The sequence below is a fragment of the Podarcis gaigeae genome (assembly GCF_964106915.1).
Source record: "Podarcis gaigeae genome assembly, chromosome: 2".
NCBI classification, from domain to species: domain Eukaryota; kingdom Metazoa; phylum Chordata; class Lepidosauria; order Squamata; family Lacertidae; genus Podarcis; species Podarcis gaigeae.
This window is the reverse complement of record NC_139679.1, coordinates 61,740,965-61,767,379: the sequence shown is the minus strand read 5'-3', so window position 1 is coordinate 61,767,379 and position 26,415 is coordinate 61,740,965. Positions and strand designations below refer to the sequence as shown.

The 26,415-nt window shown below is 39.8% G+C and overlaps 1 protein-coding gene across 1 annotated transcript in view; it reads left to right on the top strand.

The window, feature by feature from the left end:
• The window catches only part of LOC310839738 (uncharacterized protein), a 313,735-nt gene that overhangs the window by 272,140 nt on the left and 15,180 nt on the right, over positions 1-26,415 (top strand). Inside the window, 28 exon segments of the mRNA XM_083728675.1 lie at positions 4,337-4,405; positions 7,946-8,062; positions 8,926-8,961; positions 10,706-10,732; positions 11,881-11,925; positions 12,279-12,341; positions 12,430-12,492; positions 12,584-12,646; positions 12,738-12,800; positions 12,891-12,953; positions 13,044-13,106; positions 13,199-13,261; positions 13,353-13,415; positions 13,507-13,569; positions 13,659-13,721; positions 14,983-15,045; positions 15,135-15,197; positions 15,464-15,517; positions 15,608-15,670; positions 15,762-15,824; positions 19,276-19,320; positions 20,389-20,466; positions 21,283-21,306; positions 22,019-22,072; positions 22,809-22,853; positions 23,639-23,728; positions 24,914-25,003; positions 26,200-26,250. Coding sequence (XP_083584801.1) covers positions 4,337-4,405; positions 7,946-8,062; positions 8,926-8,961; positions 10,706-10,732; positions 11,881-11,925; positions 12,279-12,341; positions 12,430-12,492; positions 12,584-12,646; positions 12,738-12,800; positions 12,891-12,953; positions 13,044-13,106; positions 13,199-13,261; positions 13,353-13,415; positions 13,507-13,569; positions 13,659-13,721; positions 14,983-15,045; positions 15,135-15,197; positions 15,464-15,517; positions 15,608-15,670; positions 15,762-15,824; positions 19,276-19,320; positions 20,389-20,466; positions 21,283-21,306; positions 22,019-22,072; positions 22,809-22,853; positions 23,639-23,728; positions 24,914-25,003; positions 26,200-26,250 — 1,707 coding nt within the window.

Here is a 26,415-nt window from a genome sequence, read left to right as displayed (position 1 = left end):
TGAAAAAAATTAGGAATTCCTTTTTCAAACTACACAATACTCACTGTGATGCAAACTACTGTGAAATATATTCTGTAGGGGAAATGTTTCCTGTACGTTATCAGAAGTAGGACAGCACACTTTATATTATGATATTGCTCTGTTTCACGTGGCAAATTATATCTGGATGCACCTCATAAAGTAGGATTTAGAGGCTTTCATCCTCAAACTATCTATGTAGGAAATCTTGTGCTATTTTATGAATAAAACCATATCAGTATAAGTTCCTGAGACAAGATTATACCTGAAAGAGTAGTAAGGAAAAGGTGTGTGGTGACTGGTGATGCCTGATATATGTTCCTAGAAGAGAGTTGTCACCATTAAATATAAACCATTGAATGGAGACCATTCAGAAATATGTTACGTTTTAAAAAGATGGAAAACGTTGCAAGCAGTCCCCAGATGTTATCAATTACGCATGAAAGCAGTCTGCATTTAGAAGCATTCATGTTATGAAATATGTTCATGCCCCAGTTTCTCAAATGCGTTGTATCCCTTGGGGAAACTGAGCTCCAGTCGCTCAGCAGGATCATCAAGTAATCAGATTATGGTACTAACTGTTTGTGATTTTCTCTCTCTCTCTCTCTCTCTCTCTCACACACACACACACACACACACACACACACACACAAATGTTAATGATTCTGGATGTTTAGGACATTTATTTGGCTCCTCAGTCCTTCTGTTTTCTCTTCCAATTCCTGGGACCTTTCCTGTGACACCACCTGGCCTCAATTATCTTTACTTCCTTAACTTGAGCAATATCTTTTCTTTAGCCTCAGCGATAGACTTTATTTCCTAAAGTTGTTTCCTGGTTTATATGGGAGGATACATTATTTCAGATTACATGTTCTGTGGTGGCAGTAAAGAAAAAACAATCAGCAGCTGCTAATGCCTCTGAAAGAAGGAGTTGTCTTAAGAGGGTTTTTTTAGAGACAGGGTAATAATTTAATTAAAATGGAAATTGCATAATTTTCTTTGAGCGCATCCTTTTCTGAAACTATGCATTAAGCTTGAGTAGTACTAGCTTAAAGCATCTATTTGTTTGACAACATCTTTCTAATGGAAAAACATGGTGCCAGTATTCTTTTCCCAGTTCAAAATTACAGTTATTTTTAAAGAATTAGCTCAAACTTTCCCAAAATGTATTTCTTTTAATTTAACTGAAACTGAAACAATTATGTTTGAATCTGTTTCATCAATCATGCATTTTGCATGATCTGCTTGCATACAATTCCCCAAGCATTTTCAGTTGCTTTCAAAGCAAAATGAAAGAAATTCAGGCTCGTAAATTTTCAAGAAGACAGTGGTGAAGGACAACAGTATGCTTTTTTAAAAAAAAATTAAATTATTATTCTTTTTAATATCCATTTCCCCCATCCTGAAGGAATCATTCAAAGTGCTTAACAAGCAAGCAAAACACACACCAAAAAAATAATAATGTCTTAATTAAAATGCATGAGCAACCCAAACAGACTTAAGAACATCAAAAGCAGAAAAGTCAAAAGACTAGAACTAGGGTTGCCATATATCCATAATTTCCCTAGACATATCTGGAATACTGCAGTCAGCAGCAGTGTCTGGGCATAAATCAGGGGGGAAAATGTCCAGGAAAATCTGGGTGTATGGCAACCCATGTTGACAGTGCCATTTTTGCTGATTTTGCATAAAAATAGCTCAAAAACGGCAAATTATTTTTGGCGGTTTTGCCCAAAAAGTTCAACTCTGGGCAAAAAACATCCCATCTTTGTATCCAGCTTCCTTGTTTTCACAGTGGTGAACCAGATGCTTCTGAGAAGCCCACTAGCAGGACATGAAAGCAGCAACTCTCCACTGTTTTTGTATCTCAGAACAGTGCTTCAGAACACGAAATTAAGTGTCTTCTGCTGAAATTTGATAGGGCTTTTTAATGAGACTGAATTTCTGGTTGAAGCATACAGCATTTGCAACAAATGGAGAGGATTGTTGCTGTACTGTTGTTTTGCAAAACTCAGTACTCGGTCAAGTTCCACAGTTTGTCCTGTTGCTGACTAGCTTTTACTGAATTTTGATAAATATGCCTGCGCACAGAAACAAGCAAGGAGCTGATAATAAATATACCACATGTTCTTGACAGTTACTGCAGTATACTTAATAAAAGTAAAAAGAAATGGGGAAACTGTTTAGAATGGGTATTTAAAAAACTAGCAATGCTACCATTGTTATCTATGTACTAAATCAAATCAAAATGAATGTACAAGACATTTACTAGGAAACAAGATAATCAGTGTATGCAAAAATACATTCAGGGGGCACAGTGAAGTATTTGCAACCCATAGCTATGTATTTCCAAAAAGTCAGTGATATATTGGGCATTGACTATGATTGAAATTCCTTCTCCCAGTTCTCTAGAGGAACCTTCCCCAACCTGGTGCCCTCCTGACATTTTTGGAGTACATCATCCCTGGTCTTTGACCATGCCGGCCACTGCTGATAAGGATAGGAGCCCACAGTATCTGAAGAACACAAAGTTGAGGAAAGCTGCCCTAGAATAAAGCAGTTGCTGCCCTCTGTTGTTTTAGTGTTGTTCAGAACAAGAAGCAAGGTTCTGCTATGCTGTCGTGAGTCCTCTCTGTTGTCAAAGTAGTTAGAAATAGGATGTGAAAAGAAAGTGGGTTCTACTCTCATTAAGTCATGCAACCGTTTTACTTAAAACCATGACCATTTGTTTCCAAGAGTGTTGCAGATTGTCTTTGCTCAGCCCTGGGCAACATGAGTTGTTTTCTACAAAAACAACTTAATTTTTTTTCAAATTTCTTTTCCAAGAGGTGCTTCTTATTTGGTGTTGCTAGCAGTTATACCAAAACAAATGTGTAGATCTCGCATGTTGATCTGTCCTTCAGCTAAGATTTTAATCGTTCGTGTACTCAACTAAAACAATTTACATGCAGTTCAATGAGACTTGCCTCAGGACAGAGGATGAGGATATGAAAATGGTACATCTGTGTTGCAGATGCTACATGCAACTTACGACTTTGCAGACAACCCTCAACCAAACTCATGGAAGCACTGGTAGTTCTTCCATGGTAGTAGACAGTTCCCTCCCCCCACCCCTGTCCTTTTATCGAACAGGGGAGCAATGCTTCTGGTATCCAGTTCTGTAATCTGGTCCACATTCCACGTCTAACTTAATTACATTTTAGGACTAAATTGCTTGACTCCAGGGTATTTATATGCTGTTGGCAGGGGGGGACAACATTTGATACATGTAATACTATATGAATTAGATTTTTTTTAAATCCCATTTGATTTTTCTTTCTTTTATGAGGAAGATGAGCTTTACAGAAAGCGCCCATAACCATATACAGAAATTATCTCCTTTCTAGTACATCAAGCAGATGAATTGAGTTTACTTGGCCATCAGGCCTTAGCCTTATCCAAACGGGTTGACTGGCAAAGCAGTCAGGCTCATGCTTTTCTATATTTAAACCACTTGTAAGTATGTACAGTAACTCAAGTTACACTTTATTTTAGGGCTTAACATACTTGGATAGAAATGAGATTTACTGTGGCTGACAGGTTGGCATACAGCCCTGTGAATGGTTTTACAGTTTAGCTCAAATCTCAAATACAAAGATCATGTACGTAGTAGAATCCTAGGAATGCTTACTCTGAAGTAAGTACCACTGTATTCAATGGGGCTTGCTTTCAAGTAAGCTTATTTAGAATTTCAGCTTCATATAGTTAAACAGACACTCGGGTCACTTTCAAAATCCTAATATGAGAGTAGAAAAGTTTGAAAATTGAATATTTAAACATCTCTACTCAAAATGGAAAACATGAACTCCCAAATGGTTAAGGTATGCCAGCATTAGAAAGCTGGAATTTGTCTAGATTCTTCCTTAGTGGGTATATATATCAGTTGCCAGGGAACACACGTGCCTATAAAATCACCGTTGCTAAAGTGATAGCAATTCTTGCCCTTTAAAGAAATGTTGAAAAATATCTTAAACTATGTCCTGTGAAGCTAAGGAATTAGTAAGATTCCCCACCCACCACCACTGCTGTCATTATTTTGTAGTTCTGAAGTCTGTGATGCTGACCTAATGGAAAGCTGTACATTCTAATATCACCTATACAGCTATTGAACAATGCGTCTTAAATCTATTGTTGCTGTTCCATTTATTATTTCACCTTGTGATACCAATTGTTTGTTCCATACTGGGCTCCCTCTCATAATATGCTGATTGAATCATTTTTCTCTACCATCATAACATTTGTCTTGACCTCTTTGTCTTTCCTGCCACACATTGACTAGATGGCTTTCCCTCGCCTCAGTCATGGATTTCTCTCTGACCAGCCTATTTTTAGCCGACGTATCCTTAAGGTAGAATCGCTTTTAATCTTCTGGCTTGCTGTGTTTTATTGTGAGGTTGCTTTTTAAACACTTTTCTAATTTATGATCTGATAATGCCTCCTTCATTTCCATTCTTTCGTTCTCCTGTTCTGTTCTTTTACAATCTAACAACCACCTCCCCAACAGTTTTACATGATATACAAAATGGAGCAATTGCCATGACAACTAGAATCTGAGTCCCCCCCCCCCATTGCAACATTGCCAAAAATAATAATAGAAACATTCACAGGTAAACATCAACTAATGAGACAATTTAAAGCAGTCATCCCATTAACTTTGAGCAAATTACTCAGCCTCATCGTGTTGACAGGATTTCACATTTGCTTTCATGAAAGCAGATCTAACATTCTTTGTCATCTACACAATCAAAGTCATGTTGAATGTCATGATGACTAGTAGACTTTCCCAAAGATAAATTCTTAAATCTAATTTTCCCCTGGCCAGAATTGCATTCTCTCAATTACAATATTGAGCCAGTTTCCCTGAAAATCTGAATCTAAGGATAGGTTAATAGAAAATTGTACAGTGCTTCTGTTCTCAGAAGCAGCAGAGCCCTCTTCAGGCATTAACATATTATTGCCTGAAAAGGGAACACTGAATAGAGTTGGGATGCACACTTTTAGCCCATCCCCCAGAGCCATGTGACTTTCAGACTATAGAATTGTTTACAGCGGACATCTGCATCTGGGTGCCTTATGCATTTAAAGGCTCCTTGTGCAAGTGGGAACCCGGATCATCTCGCTTGCGTTGATAGCCTTTACACAAGGCTCCCAAAGTATGTCATAAACACACAAAGAGCCAGAGCTGTTACATAGTTCCAGGAGCGAGACAAAACACATGTCCCTGAAGCCCTGTTAGTGTTTACCTCTAACAGGAAACTGGCATCTATCTATCTATCAACTGGTGGGTTGCAACAGGAGCACTACCACCATGCAAATATATGATAAAATATTAAGAAATGGGTCCCCAGATGCCAGATTGGGTTAAAAGTAGGTCCTGGATCTAAAAAAGTAATCCTTGTATTCTGTGTTGAAAACTTTCAATAAAAATTCAGACAAATGATAGATAGATAGATAGATAGATAGATAGATAGATAGATAATAGATAGATAGATAGATAGATAGATAGATGGATAGATAGATAGATAGATAGATAGATAGATGATAGATAGATAGATAGATAGATAGATAGATAGATAGATAGAGATAGATAGATAGATTAGATAGATAGATATAGATAGATGATAGATAGATAGATATAGAGATAGATGATAGATAGATAGATAGATAGATAGATAGATAGATAGATAGATAGATTAGATAGATAGATATAGATAGATGATAGATAGATAGATATAGAGATAGATGATAGATAGATAGATAGATAGATAGATAGATAGATAGATAGATGACACCTGAGTTTAGAGTGACCTATCTAGGTTCACTACTACATGTACAGAGTTCCACACACAGTACAGAATACATAAGTGATATGGTCCCTGCACACAAGATTTGCTTAAAAACGGCAAATTTGTCAAGGACCATTCTTTCTGATTTATTGGATACAGAGCATTTGAAGACGGACTCTGATTTTGAAATGTTGTACTTTCAGGATTATAGCTGGAGGATGCCTGCATATTTTGTGAATAAAAATATGTTGGTGTATAAAAGAAATGATAATAAATAATAATATACTCAGAAATTTTATAGAGCTAGGTCCATTTGTTTTTATCTTGTACTCATATCATTGCTCAGTGAGGGAATTTTCTGAACTGGACCTTGGTAGTATGGCTTTCTGAACTGGAATGTAGAATGGCTTTCACTGTTAGGTTTTTGATTTATAGCAGGATGACTTTAAGTACAAGTCTGTCACTGGAGACATCCTGCCCAGATGTTATAAAGAGCTTTATAATCCATCCTTATCATGGGGGGTTTCAGTGCTGCTTCCATATGTTCAAGCAGACCAGTTCTAGATGCTGAGCTCTTCACCCCAACTTACCCACAGTAGATCATAACCCCAGGAACAGTAATGTTAATAGGCAGCCATGGTCATCTAAATGGTAGATCTTGGAGACCTGGTGTCAATTCTCTGCTTTAGCCAGAAGCTCTCTGAAAGAAACCATTCTCTTGGCTTTAGTAAAAATGAAATAAGTGTGACCTGCCTCAGAAATAGGGTCTGTATGCTCTGTACATGAAACAAAGATTAAGTGATCAGAGATGAAATACCTGGCTATGGTTTGTTGCAAGTCCTTTTGGAAACTAGGTTAACATATAAAAAGCTGCTTGTCGTTTAAGGATAAAAGTCTTCTTATTTGAAAACAGAAAATAAAAAGCTCTGCTGCTCACACAGTTGCATAATTCTGTAGACTGTGACCAGATTACTATTGCACTTATTACATAATTGGTGTACTTATTATACAACCAACATTATATCTGTTTTGAGTCTTCTCTTGTGTTCACTAGATGTTGATAATAAATGTACACGCTCCATGAGCATGGTGTGCAATGTATGCTAGCATTCTACATCTGTGTGTATTCTTGCTGTGACATCCAACCCTTTCTCCTTTATAATCAATGATTTGTGTTTTTTACAGAATGCATTAAAATGTTGTAAAAAATAATAATCAGAAAGTTACTAGATTCCTCCTTCCCCCCAAGATAATAAATTAGGTAATTTGTTGCACACATGATGCAACAAATTTGCTGAAGCTAAGCAAGCCTGGATTTGGTCAATACCTGGATGGGAGAATACCTTTGAACCCTACATAAAAATCAATTCCATTTATGTCTGTGAAAGAAAGGCTGGATACAAATGTAATAATTACAGTAATTCTGGCATCTTCTAGATGCCAGAACTCTTAAGTTATCCATGTAAAAATAAACTGGAATGCTAATTGTGAGGTTTAGCATTTTTGGATATTTTAAAGATTTGCTTTACTATATGTATACTCAGATAAAGAATCTAGTTTTGCAAATGTTGTTTTACAAGCATAATCCGGGTGCTAGTTTTCTCTCTTACTTTCTCGCGATAGTACTGTGGTATTTAAAGAACTGGGGTTCATTTTTAGTTGCTTTACCTGTTTCTCAGAGAAAAGACCTTTCACTAATCCTTTCTCAAAACTAGGCAGTATCAGAGTCCAATGTCTGCAAGCAGAAACAGAATATGCCATTCTGCACCATGCAGTCACACAAATTGGACACAGATGAGTTAGAAATACCAATATTTGTGATTAGATTAATTATTTGGAAGGATAAAACAAACACCAAGAAACCTTAGGCATAAATTTCTTCCCTTTCAGTAAGTTTACATACCATAGAAAGGTCAGTCAGTTTGCAGGCTCAAGGTTTTATCTTTAAACTCAAACATACTGATTCCCTGACCATGTATCCTGTTTTCTTTCTTTCCTTCTCTCATTTTGCTATGCAGTGAGTTTGCAGGCACAGTCCACCCATAAGGACTTTGTTTTTCTTTTTTTTTCACATTGCGATGTTTTGTCTAAACTTCTTATAGGGGGATCAAGGTAATGATGGCGCTGCTGGTCCGCCAGGTCCTCCTGGACAGCCGGGTGCAAGAGGGCCCCCTGGAGACACGGGAAAAGATGGCCCAAGGGGACCCCCAGGCCTTCCTGTAAGGCGTAGTTATTAGCTAAGATAACTGTTGAAAACTAAAATGCATGTTTTGCGGGGATATCCTGCTCATGAATGCATTTCAACTATAAGTTCCTGAGCCTAAAACTCAGATGTATCAAGGTGCTAGAGGGAGGTTACAGGCATTTTTGAGTAAAGAGTAAGAGCAAAGGAAAATCACTCTTCGATATCTTGAAACCAGAGGCAGAACTCATCTTCAAACTGTTTGCGTTGAGCAAAGCTTTGTGGTGGCGGCTTGCCTTGGAATGGTTATCTTGCATTTTGCAATGAGCACTAATATTTTGACAATTCTGCTTGTAGATTCTAGCAATATGGCAGGCTTTTAGGTTTTATCAACATTCGAGTTTCCCTTGCTGCTGCTGCAGCAATCTCTTTTGGCAGTGCCCATGGGATTGTTCTGTAGGGCAAGCGGTAGTTGTGTCATTAAAAAGATCTTCACACTAGCCTTTTATTAACTAGCCATTCATACTCAGTCCTTAGTCATTAAATTAATCACTAAATCCCCTACTGTTGAATTAGGAGAATTAACAGTTATTACCTACCAATCAAAGATAACTGAGATGAGATACAGTATATGTGTTCAATGTAAATCCATAATAAATAGATCCATAGCATACCTGTATGTATTTTCACTTTATTAATAACACTAATCTAAATCATCAAGACATGGCAACATTTCTATGTTCCCTAAGTCAATGAAATAACTTAAATAACGCAATCTCCTTAAGCTTCTCTTCTTCACTGTTGTGCTTTTTAGGTGGGAGGGGAGCATTTTGAAGAAGTAATTTTAGAAATGCATTCATTGTCTCTTTATTTAAATAACTTCGATTTGTGTTCCTTTAGGGTGAGAAAGGACAACCTGGAGAAGCTGGTATCATGGTTAGTATGCAGTCTATGGTATTAAAACATATCCTAATGGATTGATTTTACATATTAAGAATGAGACGCTTGCCTACCCTACCTCAGATGTGTGTAACTTCCTCCTCTTCCTCTTTCTGCTCTATAATAGTTTTATACAGCTCCTTTCCTTGACTATGCTTTAGCCATCTAATCACTACCCCTAAATACATGACTACCATCTGTGCCACGTTGAGTTTAGAACAATTGTCAGGCTTAATTGTCCAGGGCTTTGAAACAGTCAGAGTCTCGCCTGTTATTACGAGTCAGCTTTCTGTACTGCACCATCAGAAAAAATAAGGTGAGCCTCTTTCCCAAAGCACTTTTTCATTCTCTTCCGTCATTTGTTGTCCTACAAACATTTCACATAAGCTCTTTTGTCAGGACTTATTTAGGTTATTTCTTTACATCGATATTGTAATTTTTTTAAATTGCTACATGCACTGACTGTGGGCATGAGAACTACAAGTGCCAAAACCTAGACTATCAAAAGACTTGCTGACCTCTTTTTAAGTGTCAGAACATTTGTAATAAGATACCATGCTAGCAAACTTAACTCCCAAGTGTATTTCGTCATAGGAGAAATACCCATTTCCACTTCTGCATCCTGTGCGTGCTACTGCATGGATGACCCACTGCCCTTTCACAAGCCTTTCAAGGGTACTATATTTACAGCATCTTGACGTAAAAGATCACAGGTGATGAGTGAAAATTTTATTTTTATTTTTATTTATTTTTATTTATTAAATTTATATACCACTCTTCGTTCGAGGATCACAGCACGGTTTACAGTATAAACACACAAAAATACATAACATAATAACAAATAAAACAACACCTCCTCGCAGAGAGATTTTAAAAGGCCATAGGTTGTTTAATTAGGCAAAGGCCTGGAAGAAGAGGAATGTTTCCACATGGCTGCTAAAGATATGTGGGTGGTTTGTGGTATATTCTCAGAAGCTCTCTTCCCACTGTGTGCCCCCACTGTCCCCCACCCCACCACCAATAGGCTAGGATGAGTTGAAAGAACCTCCCAGAACAGCGCGTGGGCAGAGGAGAGGGAGATCTTTATAGCAGGTGAGCAGAAATGCTCATGCTGACAGAGCGATCTCCTTAGCTCTAAGCTGAATTATTCCCATCATGTTTTGAGGACCCACCCTATTCCTGTGACTGTAATTTCTTTTGACTGTTTTTTCTTACTGAATTAAAAAATGCTGAAATCCACCCTGAGACCTGCTGGTGAGGAAAGGGTAATAATCATAGTGGGCAGGATTCAGCTAGTGAGTCCTGTCAGCACAAGGGCTTCTGTTTGTGCAGTGGGCTTTCTCTCTCCCTACCCCAATAATTCACTTTTAAAGCTTGCAGTAAGGAATTCCATAGTTTTAACTATGCATTGTATGAAAAAGTGTTTCCTTTTTCTGAATCTTCCAACATTCAGCTTCGTTGGATGCCCTCAGGTATTGTGTTTCTATTTAAGTTTTGTGACTGGTTACACCCAACAGCCATTTTATAGAGGTGCCCATGACACTTCCTCTAAACTGCAAATGGACCTTTGGGCCCCAAAAAAATTGACAGCCCAGCAGCATTTTTAATGAGCTTGGCTGCGTATGTTTTTTGAAAACGGTACAATTTGTAACAATTCCTAGACATTGTAAAAAAATAATAATGTTTTCATTCCTGATATTTGTATGTCAAACATAACGTGCTTAATTTATTTGTTTTGAAGGGTGAGCCTGGTGTTCCAGGAGGAAAAGTAAGTTATTTATGTTTCTTTCTTTCTTTCAAATGCTACCTGCATTCAGACATCATGTTCCCAACCCTATCTATCTATCTATCTATCTATCTATCTATCTATCATCTATCATCATCTATCTATTTCCACCTCACGACTCAGTTATTACAACAGAGTCACAAAATATCTCCGACTTGAAAGTAAAATAACATGGCAGTTAAAACTACTAAACACATTTAAAATAACCTTTTTTAAAACAAAAAAACCAGCAATACAATAGCACAAAGCAATCCTCTGATCCAGAGCAGACTGTGGTTTGTTTCTTGCCCAGCGCAGCAGCAGAATGTGCAAGGGAGGAGCAAAGCTCTTGAGATTTCAGTAGCATCCACCAACATCCCAAACTACAGGGGAGTTGTGTAACTATTGCATTGTAAACAGGGCTAATCACATGGGGCTCGCCCATCTATGGATATATGATAGATCAAACATTATTCACTCTGTGCTGTTGTATCCCTGAAGCTGATCCAGTACATGAAAGCTTCTGCCATAACAGTCTTTAAGATGCAACAAGACTCTGCCATTCTTGCTGATCACAGCTACCCCTCTAGAAACTGTCCAAATGGAGTGGTTTGCTAATATCTGGACTGGAGTTTTAAGAAGCAAATATCTGTATATATTTCTCCAAGGCAGCTGAGTCAGGGGCAGGATATGTGTGTATTTATTTTGGATTTTGTTAGCTAAAGATCCTTTTCCATATAATGGACCTTAGAAGGGCCACCAGGTAGCTGTGGCCAAGTTGGAAAACACTTTATTATTAATTCATGCTGTTCAGAACTGCACATAACCTATGGCTACAGTATTTTTAGGAAACATGTTTAAGGATTACATTTCAGTGTGTTCCACAGATAATGAGTGATGTCTTCATGATTTATCCACACTGCAAATAAGACTACTCTGAGCTAATAAATGAAATCTCTCTCTCTCTCTTCTGAACAGTTAGAAATTAAGTATTAGAAATTAAATCCCAACTTCTGGATCAAAAATATTTGGCAGTTGCTTTTCTGGTTAGGCTTACAGTGTGAACTGTTGAGCTTCTGCCAGCATTGACCCTGGGAAACTTAATGCACTTTTGTATTTCAGTGTCACCTATGTGTGTTCTATTTCATCAGGGTGATGCTGGAATCCCAGGAGAACCAGGGATTCAAGGGCCAAAGGTAAACTTCCTTTTTGTAGCTCCCCGCCCCCAATCATATATATTATGGGTAACAAAGTAGAATCAATGCAGTATTGGCATACAGGCTGATCGTGTTAAATTTCAATCCTAAATATATTTGGAGATTGAGAGTCATATTCTACACTACATAGAGCAAACTGAATCAGAAATTAAAGATTGTTTTTCCCTTTCACTGTGGTCCTATGGGGCTCAACCATTCTTAAATAGCTTGAATAGCCATCAGAACAGCTGTACCATGTTTAGAGCCTGAATTCTTTTTGAAGGATGCTCAATATTTGGACCTTGGGATGAAAGCAAGATTGTAATGTTCACCTTAATTTGTATTAATCTCAGGGAGAACAAGGAAGTATTGGACCCATAGGCGAGAAGGGCAATGAAGGACTACCAGGGCCAAAGGTAAGCCTCTTCTTGAATGGTACAGTAAAACTGATGAACACCCTTCTTAGAAAATGAGTGTTCTTTGCACTTCTTTTGAACGCTACAGGGAAAACAAGGAAGCATTGGCCCAATGGGAGACAAAGGCATAGACGGTAAACCAGGGCCAAAGGTAAGCAGCGCATGGGAAAGCATAAAAAGACTGGCACTTGCCTTGCTCAAAAACTAAGAGTTTTCCACTCCACCTTTTTTAAACACTACAGGGGGAACCTGGAAGCCCTGGCCCAATGGGAGACAAAGGCATAGATGGTCTACCAGGGCCAAAGGTAAGTGGTGCATGGGAAAGAATAGTAAGACTAGCACCTGGCCTGCTTAAAAGCAGAGAGTTTTCCACTGCACCTCTTTCAAACATTACAGGGAGAACCAGGAAGTGTTGGCCCAATGGGAGAAAAAGGAATAGATGGTCTACCAGGGCCAAAGGTAAGCCTCTTCTTGAATGGTACAGTAAAACTGATGAACACCCTTCTTAGAAAATGAGTGTGTTCTTTGCACTTCTTTTGAATGCTACAGGGAAAACAAGGAAGCGTTGGCCCAATGGGAGACAAAGGAATAGATGGTCTACCAGGGCCAAAGGTAAGGAACACATGGGAATGGATAAAAGACTAGCACATGTCTTGTTCAGAAACTGAAATTTTTCCATTGCACCTCTTATAAACACTCCAGGGAGAACCAGGAAGTGTCGGCCCAATGGGAGACAAAGGAATAGATGGTCTTCCAGGGCCAAAGGTAAGCAGTGCATGGGAAAGAATAAAAAAGCTAGTGCTTGCCTTAGTGAGAAACTGAGAGTTTTCCATTGCACCTTTTTTTAAACACTCCAGGGAGAACCAGGAAGTGTTGGCCCAACAGGAGACAAAGGAATAGATGGTCTACCAGGGCCAAAGGTAAGCAGTGCATGGGAAAGATTAAAAAGGCTAGTGCTTGCCTTGGTGAGAAACTGAGAGTTTTCCATTGCACCTTCTTAAAACACTACAGGGAGAACCAGGAAGTCCTGGCCCAGTAGGGGAGAGAGGCATAGATGGTCTACCAGGGCCAAAGGTAAGCAGTGCATGAGAAAGGATAAAAAGGCTAGCACTTTCCTTGGTGAGCAACTGAGAGTTGTCCATTGCACCTCTTTTAAACACTACAGGGAGAACCAGGAAGTCCTGGCCCAGTAGGGGAGAGAGGCATAGATGGTCTACCAGGGCCAATGGTAAGGAGCACGTGGGAGTTGATAAAAGACTAGCACATGTCTTGTTAAGAAACAGAGTTTTCCATTGCACCTTTTTTAAAACACTATAGGGAGAACCAGGAAGTCCTGGCCCAGTAGGGGAGAGAGGCATAGATGGTCTACCAGGGGCAAAGGTAAGCAGTGCATGGGAAAGAATGCTAAGATTAGCACAATCCATGCTTAGAAACTTAGAGTTTCCTATTGCACCTCTTTCAAATAATACAGGGAGAACCAGGAAACATTGGCCCTGTGGGAAAAAGAGGCATGAGTGGTCTACCAGGGCCAAAGGTGGGTATTACATGGGAAAGGATAACAAGATCCTAAGCACATAGCCTGCTAAGAAACCAAGTTTTTCCATTCTCCCTCTTTCAAAATTGACAGGGAAACCGGGGAAGCATTGGCCCAACAGGGGAGAGAGGCATGGATGGGCTACCAGGGCCAAAGGTAAGCAGTGCATGGGAATGACGGCTAAGATTTAGCACATGCCCTGCTTGAAAACTTAAAGTCTTCCATTGCACCTCTTTCAAACACTACAGGGAAATCCGGGAAGCATTGGTCAGACTGGGGAAAAAGGCATAAAAGGGCAACCAGGAGCAAGGGTAAGCAGCACATCCGAAAATATACTAAGACTTGATGATACCTGCTCAGAAACTGAGAGTTCCATTGCCCTTCCTTAAACACCACAGGGAAAACGAGGAAGCGCTGGCTCAGTGGGAGAGAGAGGCATAGTTGGGCTACCAGGGCCTAAGGTAAGCAGTGCATGGAGAAGAATGCTAAGATTAGCATATGCCCTGCTTACCAACTGAGAGTTTTCCACTGCATCTCTTTTGAACATTATAGGGAGAACCCGGAAGCATTGGCCCAATGGGAGAGAAAGGCTTAGATGGCCTAGCAGGGCCGAAGGTAAGCAGAGCACGGGAAAGATTGTAAGGTTGTTTAGTTCATTTAAGTTTATGTATACGGCACCTTTGCACAGTGAGCTGTTCCTAAAGCAGCTTGCAACAAATTCCCTTTTTCCTATTAAACTGCAAAACATTGATTGGGGAGAAAGCAGTTTTGAAAAGACAACAACAATTCAGCAACAAACGTAGAATATACTGTCTTCAATATTACAAAAATATAATCTAGACCTAATGCCTAAGTACAGAGCAAAATGAAAGTTAATGGACAATAAATACAGTACAGCAGAAGAATGGTCTTTTAACTAGATGGTTCACATCTGGCTTCCTCATCTGTCCTCCAGAAGAGGCTGACAGAAACAGAGGGCAGTGCTCAGGAGGGCAGTGGTGGTGAGTCTTCTTACCCAGCCTCCCAGATGTCCAGCTGCTTGTACTGGTCTTATTGCCCTGCTTAAAAATTGAGACTTTTCCATTTCACCTCTTTCAAACATTGCAGGGTGAACCAGGAAGCCCTGGTCCAATAGGAGAGAAAGGCATAGATGGTCTACCAGGGCCAAAGGTAAGCAGCGCATGGGAAAGGATAGTAAGATTAGCGCATGCCCTGATTAGAAACTGTGTTTTCCATTGCACCTCTTTCAAATATTACAGGGAGAACCAGGAGGCAATGGCTCAGTAGGAGACAAATGCATTGATGGGCTACCAGGGCCAAAGGTAAGCAGCATATGGAAAAGGATAGTGAGGTTAGGCATCACTCATATCAATGCAAGCATATCTGCTTGCTTAACAAAACAATCTATCCTGTCCTACCCTCTCCCCACTGATCTGGGGGTTCTCCCACCCACTCCAGCCAATGGCAGGGCACAGGGGGAGGAGAGGGAAGGAAATTGTGCTAGTAGAATGCCTTGTGCAGGCTTCTGCTAGCAGAATCTGGATCCAGCCCTGGAAGTTTTCCATTGCACCTCTTTCAAACATTTCAGGGAGAACCCGGAAGCCCAGGAGACAAAGGCGTAGATGGTCTACCAGGGCCAAAGGTAAGTGGCGCGTGGGAAAGAATAGTAAGACTAGCACCTGGCCTGCTTAGAAACGAGAGTTTTCCATTGCACCTCTCTCAAACATTACAGGGAGACCCAGGAAGTGTTGGCCCAATGGGAGAGAAAGGCACAGATGGCCTTCCAGGGTCAAAGGTAAGTATCACATTGGAAAGGATAGTGAGACTAGCACCTGGCCTGCTTAGAAACTGAGAGTTTCCCATTGCACCTCCTTCAAACATTACAGGGAGAACCAGGAAGTGTTGGCCCAATAGGAGTGAATGGAATAAATGGTCTACCAGGGCCAAAGGTAAGTATCAAATGGGAAGGATAGTAAGAGGTCTGGATACAAACATACATAATGCTTCATTCACAATGAAATTGCAACTTGCCTTTATAGCAGCATCCCCTCACATCTAATGGGACGTTTCACTGCCATGCTCTCCAACATTCAGGAGCAGTTTATCAGACATTTGAAGAAAACTTTTGTAGCTGAAAAATTCTACATGTAGAAGACTTCCCTTGGATCATAGCCCAAGACTAGTATTAACCCTGCTTGGTAACGGAGAGCAAAATGAAACATGGTAATCAAATGTATGCATCAAAACACAGGTGGTCATTTTTGTTTCAGGAAGATGACCATTTTGGATCAGAGAGGTGTTGGGAGGGTCCTGCTTAATCTGCTCCCCAACTGCTTCTTTTCTCATGTAACTCCTTCCCCTCCCAAGGCTCTTCCTCTCCATATGATTCTTGATGTATGTTTTACTTTTGGAACACGCACAAGACATGAATGGTGCAGAGCAGGGTATTTGCATGCTTACTGTGAAATAGTGAGGTCCAGGTTCACATGAAATTCCGTTTCATGTTGAATTGGTGAGACAGCTTGAGCCCTTTTGTATATGTGATGGTGAATGCTGAAAAGCAGGGCAGCTAGTGTGGTTTAAAGAGCTGTATGCACTTGGATTTCCACATGGGAGGATGGCGATGGAATGAGCTTTGGCTGGTATTGGTACATAGCTATCAGAAATTGCTAGTGTGCTAGCAGGGCTTCTGGTGCTGCACATCCAACTTCCCATACCTAGTGACCTCAAACCCTGGCTCTTTGAATGTTTGATCCTGCACTTACGAAGCTCTGTCCTCCACAACAGGCACCATTTAATTATAACAAAAACTTCCAAATTAAGGCAAATTAAGATAGAACGTTCATTTTCTCTGCTAATATAGGATAAAAAACAATACTGCATTAATTTTTTTTGGTAAAAAATGTAGAATCACTCTAACATAAAGACATGCAAAGTAAAAAAAAAAACACACACACGCAAACACGAATCTGCTAATTACTTTAATGCATAGTAATTCAATAATTTGATTACCAGGTCAGGAAATGACAACAGAGTTTACAAATTTTATAAGTCCCTACAGCAAATGACATTATTTCATAGATGGCATGTTTATTTTGCTCTGGTAACAGGAAGAAGCAAATAGGTTAGTTTGGAAATACTGTATCATGAAATCAGGATGGAATGTAAAATAGCATAAGTATCTTTGTTTCGCATGATCAGCATAACATTAGCCCAAGGAAAATAGAGAACTGAAATATTTTCAAGAGTTGTGAGTCCTTTTCCAAAAAAAAAAAAAAAAGAAAGAGAGAGAGAGAGAGAGAGAGAGAGAGAGAGAGAGAGAGAGAAGAAGAGTTTGGATTTGATATCCCGCTTTATTACTACCCTAAGGAGTCTCAAAGCAGCTCACAATCTCCTTTTCCCTTCCTCCCCCACAATAAGCACTCTGTGAGGTGATTGGGGCTGAGAGACTTCAGAGAAGTGTGACTGGCCCAAGGTCACCCAGCAGCTGCATGTGGAGGAGCCGAGATGTGAACCCGGTTCACCAGATTACAAATCCACCGCTCTTAACCACTACACCACACTGTATCTGTAATCAGCCTCTTCTAGGGCATTGTATCATATGAGCTGCAGGTTTCTTTATTACCTGAAGATTTTCTGTTCCATGGGTCACCAATGCAGTGTCCAACATAGAGGGATTTTTGTGGGGAGGATCTTTCTGGAGATTGCAGCTGGGGTGCTCTTGCTTCCACTGCCCACCCCCCAAAAATAGCCTTGGAGGGGGGGAAATGAAATTTCTTCAGATTGCAACTGTGCCCACAAACCCAAAAGGGGTGGTGACCCCTATTCTATTCTGAATGTCAGGCTCAAAGCAAAATGAAGACCTATAGATGAAATATAAATAAATTATAATCTCCATTTAAGAAGGATGCCTAGTCTAGACGAGTTAAAAGTGTATTTGCATTTAACCTGCAATTTTTTTTGCAATGCAAATTGCTTCGGGGGCTTGTTGATAATTAGTAATGTCAGAGCTAATATGGAGAAAGAATCTAACCCTTTCTTCCTCTGCTGAGGGGCTGAGAAAATCACCTTTGATAATCCCTATTTGATTCATAGAATCCTAGAATTGTAGAGTTGGAAGGGACCCTAAGGATCATCTAGTCCAACCCCTTGCAATGCAGGAATATGCAGCTGTCCCATACGGGGTTTGCACTTGCAAACTTGGCGTTATCAGCACCAGGCTCTAACCAACTGAGCTCCTTTGAAATCAAATACCAGATTCAGAAGAGGATTGTTTTCCCTGGACCACAGCAAGATTTAAATTCCCTCTCCATATTGCCTCTGGTAATTATCCTGCCCACCCAGCAATTACAATTTGCATTTTTAAAAACCTGCCATGATGCACACAGAACTGCATTACTGTAGGAACAGCAGGTCTCATTTAAGCCTCCTACTTTTTCAGTCTTCCAGGAAAGAAGATAGGTATGATATGAAATGATAAAACAGTAAACTGGCCAGCTGCATTGAGCTAGATGCCCCTGACATATGACCGTAATGGTGAGACCTTTCTTGCTTTCTGAAGCACCCACCCAGCCGAACTTATTAGCTTTTCCCCACTGAAGGAGGAAGTGGAGGAAGCCAGCAGAGAGGGGGCAAAAATGTATGGCTTGAACCAGTGCAACATTCATTGGTATGCTTCTCTGTTCGATCAGTTAGGAAGAAGGGAAAAGAGTGTTCTTTTAATTGCCTCCTTGTTCATTCCAAGATAAAACATTTTAGAATTGATTATGTAATTTTTCATGAGTCTCCGTCTTGAAGTGGAGAAAAGGAAACATTTGTTTGTGCTACATCCATTTAAACAAGTTGCTAATCCTTGGAGCTGATCTGTATTTTCATGAAGTCTGCATCAAACTTAGCTTCCTCTTTATTAGGTTATAGCTCTTTTTATGCTGGAAAACTGAAGAACGTTGTGTTTCAGAATACCTACAGTAAATGTGGCAACTATTTTAATTTATAAAGATTTGACGTGCTAGAGTGTCTTTTTGCTACTTGCCATGTTAATTTTTCATATCCTACAGAGATTACAAGAAGAAATATTTGACAGTGTAAACAATGCAAGCACAAAATACAATATGTGAAAGCAAAAGTATAATCATGACATGATTAATTTTATATGCCAGGCTAATTTCTTGTTCAAAAGTTAGTTGGTTTTGCAGCAGTGTGGTATGCATATTGTTACACTAAAACCTGCAGGGCAGTTTTATTATCTTGTATCTGGTTTGGCTGATTTGTTTTGCAGCTGGATTGTGTGAAGGTCTTTTAAGCCTGCTATTGCTTATGCTGTGCTCCTCAAGACACATAGATATGTGACATATCTTGTCTCTGAATCAATATTTTAGAGTAACAAACATTTATTTTCAGGGTGAACCTGGTGAAAGAGGAGCAGATGGACACATTGGGCCAAGGGTATGAATTACTTTTGTTCTTTCTTTAGCTCCCTAAAATAAACACTCAAGCTGAAAGAATACACTGTGAGATTTGTGGAAGATAAATTAACTATGCAAAAGCTAGGGATTTTCCCCGTTGGCAATAATACAATCAGTATAAATATTCTGGAGTAGAAAATAGTTTCCTTGAATTTCAGTCTTTGACATTTGTGTGTGGACTTATAAAATGGGTTGGGTACTAGTTTTGACTTTTATAGGCCATTGAAAACCTCAAAGGGAGGTTCCATGTGCTATGACATCTCTGCCTTCCATATAGAAGTGCATTCGAATCATTTTGCACCAGGACCTACGTCATACATCATTGTCAGGCAGTTCTCTGATTGCAGAGAGAAGAGGGCAGGAGACTGATCCAGGAGGAGGGGGCAGTTATTTATGGTGTTTGGCTCCACCTGCGAGGCTGGAGCCGGGGGGGGGCTGGGGGCTTAAGAGAAAAGGTCCAACAGAAATGGAGGTGGGTGCAAGATGTGTGAAGAGACAGTAACATTTAGACTGCAGCCCTAGACACACTTAACTGGGTGGTTCCATCATTGAACTCAAAGGGGATTTACTACTGAGTAGACATACATAGAGAATTGCACTGTTTGGCTGCAGCCCTATAGCTGCTTTGGAATCTGACTTCTTATTTACTTCTGAGTAGACAAGCATAGGATTGTTGTGCCAAAGCATAGAGGAATAAAAATATTTTCATAGCTCATGACATTGAGAATGTGCTTGGAGGATTTCCCTGGTGGAGGTATTCCATAGTTGTGTTGCTACTACTGCAAAAGCATCTGCCAAGGTTATCTTAACTAATGATGGTTCTAAGAGTAGGACCTCCAGTACCCAATGGGCCTTAATGGGACTGTCACAGCATAGGTGGTTTATTCCACTTTCATCCAGTGAAGAGTTATTATCTAGACTGTAGCAATTAAAGCACCGTATTAAAGTATGAAACTAGAATTTACTGTGACTTCTTAATAGCATGTGAAAAGCAGAAAATTATTTCTATTCCCATAAAGTTTACAATTACCTTTTCTTTTCTTTGTAGGGTCCTCCAGGCCTGAAAGGAGAACAGGGTGATACAGTAGTAATTGACTACGATGGTAGAATCTTGGAAGCTCTCAAGGTAACCTTTATGATAATAATGTAATAATTATACAATTTGCTTCAACATGAAGTGGCACTAAATTTTAGTAACATTAGAAGAGCCCTGATACATCAGACCAAAGGGTGATTTGGCTCAGTGTCCTGTTTCCCACCTTTGGAAAGCCTACAAAGGACATGATGGCAAGATTGATACTCAAATAAGAATCAAAAGTCCAACATACAAGCCAGTTTGAGGAATTTGGGCATGGTCCACAGAAGCCATAGCAAACTGTCCATGTTGCCAGAGCTTTTTGCTACAACTCCATCACCAAATCTGTCATCAAAAGCAAGGGACAATCAAGGGCAATGGACCTTGAAAGAGAAATGTTATGACAAGGATGGATGCTCTGGAAGGAAGTGAGAATCAAATGTGGAATCCTTTATACATGCTAGGCTAGTGCAATAATTTGTGCCTATAGTGGTATCTATGTTGTTTCTGAATAGGTCAAAAGCAGCTAAGCTGTTCAGTGTGGTGACCATCAAAACTGTTTTTAGAAACCACCAGAAACAGCTGTAGGCAAATTCAGGCACATCTGGTGGGAGTGACTCACAAATGAAAAAAGCAGCTCTTTGTTACTTAGCGGGTTGTAACTTCCATAATGACTGCAAGGAGACTGATTGGGGTAGAATTTCAGTTTGTCCTTTCAGATCAAATGGGGGGGGGGGGTTATATAATAATGTTCTCAACAATAAAAAAATGTTTAGATGATGGTCTTTTCCATTGGAAAAGTATTTGAATAGCATAAATATTTAATTCTTAATACATTTGAAAACTATTCTAACTGTTTTATAACAGGCTGCAGGGAAACTCAGATTGACGGTAAAATTGTTATGTGCCAGATGCCTGTGTGGATTTGTGTTTTTTTAATGGCCTAGCATGTGGCTTTTCTGCTTTAGATTTTTTTATCATGGTTCTCAGAAATTTTCTACCAAACATTTGATTTCTGTTAACAAAATAATGACATAATCCCTTAGGTTGAATCATTGGCAGCATGATGTCAGACACAGTGATAATCAAGTAATAAGTGTTTAATTGCTTTGTTTCATAGTTTCTGGCTTGCTTCTTTAAAATTGCATTAGGCATTATTTTGAAAACATGCTTCACATTTCATGTTGAAATCAGTGGGTTTTAAGAGTGCTTACGTTTGGCTCACTATTCCCATCATCATTACATTAAGATGGCAGAACTCCCAAGGGGAGTTGTCCTCTGTCCCAGCTAGGTGTTGCTCTAGTCATCTGCAGGGGAAACTGTAGCTGTGCTCTAATGGTTGAGAATTCTGAAGACTCCTTTGGAGACAGGCAGAAAAAGCAGCAGGGGGTCATGGAGCCACTTCCCACCTTTCTCTATTGTTTCTGATCATCCCCTTCCTAGCCTCTTGGGGAAATTATCTGCATTATGGAAGATGGATTTAAATTGGAAACTAAATGACCTGCTAACCGTAGATTTTGTTGCCAGTTGTTTTTCATCTCTGTTAATTCAAAATGTTTGTATTAACAGCAGTTAACAGATAATTTGCTGTCTTTTGTTCCAGGGCCCGCCAGGTCCCCAAGGGCCCCCAGGCCCCCAAGGAGCTCCAGGACCAAAGGTTGGGTTTTACTCCCTTTTACATAAAATGTATTTTGTTCTGTACTGTACTCAGTACCTGCTTGGCAACACTGAGCTTGGTTTATATGTGAATCTTCTGTTCATGGCATATCCCCTTGGATAACTTTGGGGGAGTCAGAGTGATGGGTAACGTGTTCAAAGTTTCAAAGATTAGCAAAGGGAGAAGAATTTTAACAAGTGTGTATAATCACTTGTTTGTGGGCCCAGGCATAGTGAGACCATGGTGGGATGTGCGGATGGCAAAGGAAGCAAGAGACAAGTGTTGGATTCAAATTAAGCCACAATTTTATTGGTTCCAGATAAAACAGTGTTGGCAATGGCATTAGGCATGAATTGATTGATCAGCTAGCCCACATGCTGGCTGAAGATCCTCTAGGGCTGACCTAGTTTAATCTCTATTTGGTATCTGAAGAAGTGTGCATGCACACGAAAGCTCATACCAAGAACTGACTTAGTTGGTCTTTAAGGTGCTACTGGAAGGAATTTTTTTTGTTTTTTCTCTATTTGGAAGGTTTGTTGAAAAGTCACCAGGTCACAAGTCTTGGCTTAAATAAATTTGACATTTCCCTTGAAATATGTAACATTAATCGTGCACCTTTAAAATTTTGAGTACTGGAATATATACGGTAGTTCTTTGGGGGAAGGGAAAAAGATTTTTATTGGTTAGATTCATGATGCGGTCATTGCTCTGATTTATCCCGTTTTTTTTGTTCCAGGGGGAACTTGGATTGCCTGGCCCGCCTGGAGTTGATGGAGAGAAGGTGTGGCCGGGAGCATTATGAATAAATTTGCATTCAGTTGTGTGACTAAAGTTCTGTAATAGGCTGAAACTACCTATTAAATGTTTGAGAGTTACTAAAGTGGTTGGCATGCATGCAGTCTTCAGAGGCAAATATAGGCAAATTGCAAACTCTTCATCCTGCAGTTTTTCCAACCATTCCATATCCTTGACAACCTACTAATTTTTAATCTGCATGGCATGGTGTGTGTGTGTGTGTGTGTGTGTGTGGAATACAGAGACAATAATTGTAAATATATATATATATTAATTGCAATGTTTTTAATTTTGATATGATTTGGTCTCTATGAGGTTCACACCTGATTGTCATTTCCCAAATAAAGTGTTCAAGCAACCGGAACTAAAGCTCTGCTCCACCCTCCAATCATTCCTGAGCACAGAGAGGGAAGGCAGAGCCATTATCCTATGTTGCATCTTTCCATCCGAGTCTTTATTAAGCACCCCTCCATGATACATGATCAAATTATTGCAGTCAGTAATTTAATTTACATCTAATTCAAAATAAATACTTAAGATTGTTGTGTGCAGGATGAGTGTGTGCATGTCCTCATCTTTATTGATGTTTCCTGTCACATCCACCTGATCTATTAAATTCCATTCCACTTCTTAATCAGTGTTTGATTGTCAGCAGTTCCTCTAACACAATCAAAATAAAAAATATTCTAACAGAGTAACACTGGAAAATAATGACTACTATTAATTAAAACCCAATTATCTTACATTCCACCCCCCCCCTTAAAATTACAGGGTCCTAAAGGTTCGAAAGGAGACCAAGGAAGCTCCGGACTCATCGGACAAAAAGGAGAGAAAGGAGATGTTGGCATGAGTGGTCTCCCAGTATGTCTGTTTTCAATATCTATCACTAAATACTGTTTTCACAGATACAGTTGTTTGGTATACAAAGTGCATCACACACACACACACACACTATGGGAAATGGGTGTGTAAGTGCCTGCTGTAGCGTCTCTGATAACCTGAGGGGTGGGGAGATTCCTGAAGGAATTCATAAAGCTGCTTGGAAAACAAGGTTAGATTCCTAAATAGAGCCTCCTCACAGAGGCTCCCTGAGAAAGTCATGGTCCACACTTTAAAGAGATCAGTAGGCCCTTTTTTGGCTGGAGCCTGGAATGGCCACTTTGCCCTCAGTCAGGGTGGCATCAGCTGCTGCAGTTCTCAGCATCTGTTCACTAGCAGGATTTGTGTCCAGCCTGTCTCCTCTTTCTGTTCTATTTTGGCTCCCCAGGTTTTTGCACATCCCACTAACTCAGCGAGTATCTGGACAAGATGTGCAATCTGATAGGTAACAAGCAGCCTGAGGTTTCTTTTCTTTTTAAAGTTCCTGTGACTTCTTTTGGCAAAACAACTCCCTCCCCTCAAATTCTATCCTTCAGTTTAAAAATCTGCATTTGTGTTTATGGGTGGTGTTCAACTAAGGTTTACTCAGAGGAGACCCATTGAAATTATGGAACATGGCTGAGTTAGGTCCATTCATTTAATTGGTTATGCTCTTGTAAAGTACCACCCTCTGTGTTCCCACAGCATTCTTTCTATTGCTGCATCTGCACTCATAATGGAAAAGGGTATTTGTTAGGGGACTGGGGTGATAGATGTAGGTTGGTACTTGAGCAAATTACATTTCAAAGTAACTGTAAGTGACTCTGTTGTCCACTTGTCTGCTGTGAGTATCAGTTCTTTTAATAAAAGAGCTTTCTGGTGCTTCCATTCAGCACCTACCATTTATATATGTTTTGTGGGCTGACAGATGTTTTCTAGCAGGCTGTATTAGGAAATTATTAATTTTAGCTTATAGAAACCTTATAGAAACAGAAAAGTGTCTGTCAGTATATGTGTATAATACTGACCTGATTTTCCCTTGCCAAGTCTGCCAACCCCTTTTCAGAGTTCGCAGACTACTGAATATGGAGGGCTACTTTGGGTGGGCATGTGCAGAATGTGTGTGTTCATAACTCTGAATCTATCTGGTGATGAGGGGGGAAAACATGCTGTTCCTTTACATTGTAGGGTCCGAAAGGATTGAAAGGAGACCAAGGAAACCCTGGAATAGCGGGAGAGAGAGGAGAGACAGGAGAAATGGGCTTGTCTGGTCCACCGGTATGTCTGTCTTCAACATAATTTGGGACTAGACGGTTGTCATAGATGCTAATTACCAGAAAAAAGTTAATTTTCACTTGTGTGTATTATATATCAGGGGCTTAAGAGCATAAGCATAAGAAAGAGAAACATAAGCCTCGCTCGATCAGGCCAAAGGCCTATCTAAGTCCAGACTCCAGCATCCTGTTCTCTGAGTGTCCAGCTCAATTCCACTTGTGAATCTCTTCACCTCACACTGCCTCTGACAGTGGAGGAAGAGCATAGATACACTAGCTAGTAGCAGTTGATAGCTGTTTCCTCCATATGTTGTTCTACTCATATTTTAAAGCCATTTGAGTTAGTGGCCATCACTGCCTCTTGTGTGAGCAATTACCATGTTTTATCTGTGCGTTGCGTGAAAAAGTGCAGCACAATTAAACCCACACAGACTTCTATTATTGTGTCTTCAGAGGTTTTTTAAAGACTAGCAGTTATTAAACCATACTTAGCCCCCTGGAGTGGGGAGTTCCAAAAGCATGGAAGAGAGTCTTTTCCCCGTTACCTGACAGTCTAATGGCTCTTGCCTCCAAAGCCAATGCTTTGGCAAGCTCAGGCAGGTACAGGTGACTCTTTAGATAACACTGTCTCTTAATCATTTGAGGCTTTATTCATATGCTAGCAGGATGGGAACTATTTTTCTGAAGTGTTATGAACCTGAATCCTGCAGTAAAATTAGGGAGGTGAATTGTTTTGAGTCCTTCCTGGGAGTGAGGGTTGTGATTGGGTGGGAAGGAGCCATGTGACTGGCCTCACAGACATGGGTTGCAGGTGCATAGACATCCGCATGAGATCTCGCTATGAAGAAGTGGTTGATAGCAGTTTATATAGATGGGACTTTCTACAAGAAACATGAAGAGTAACAAGCACATTGTATATAGCCATTTACAGTGCTGTCATGCTGCCTACTATTTCCTAGCACAGCTCAGCTGGAATTGCCAGGCATAGGGGAAATAATAATAATAAATAATTTGCCTGTTACTGACACAATATCAGAGCCAAGAAAAGTTCAGCCCTGCAAGAAAAAACTCCCACCGAAAATTAATAGGCTTGTATGTTAGTTTAGATAAAGAGAATCCCCACCATAATCTTCTTATTCCACAAACTTTATGTCTTAAAATACATCCTCAGACACCAGACTATTTCTTTTTACTATTTAGGGCATTGATGGACCAAAAGGAGAACCTGGCGCTCCCTGTGAGAAGGATCTTGTAAGTTGTAAACATACTGAGAGAGACGTATGTTCCGTTTATCTGTTCTATTTCATTTATATTTATATCGCCATTAAGAAATGTTCACAATACAAATACAAAGTAACACAGAGCCAATAGGAAAACATATTTTAAAATTCCCAAATCCGTTACATTGTACAAATC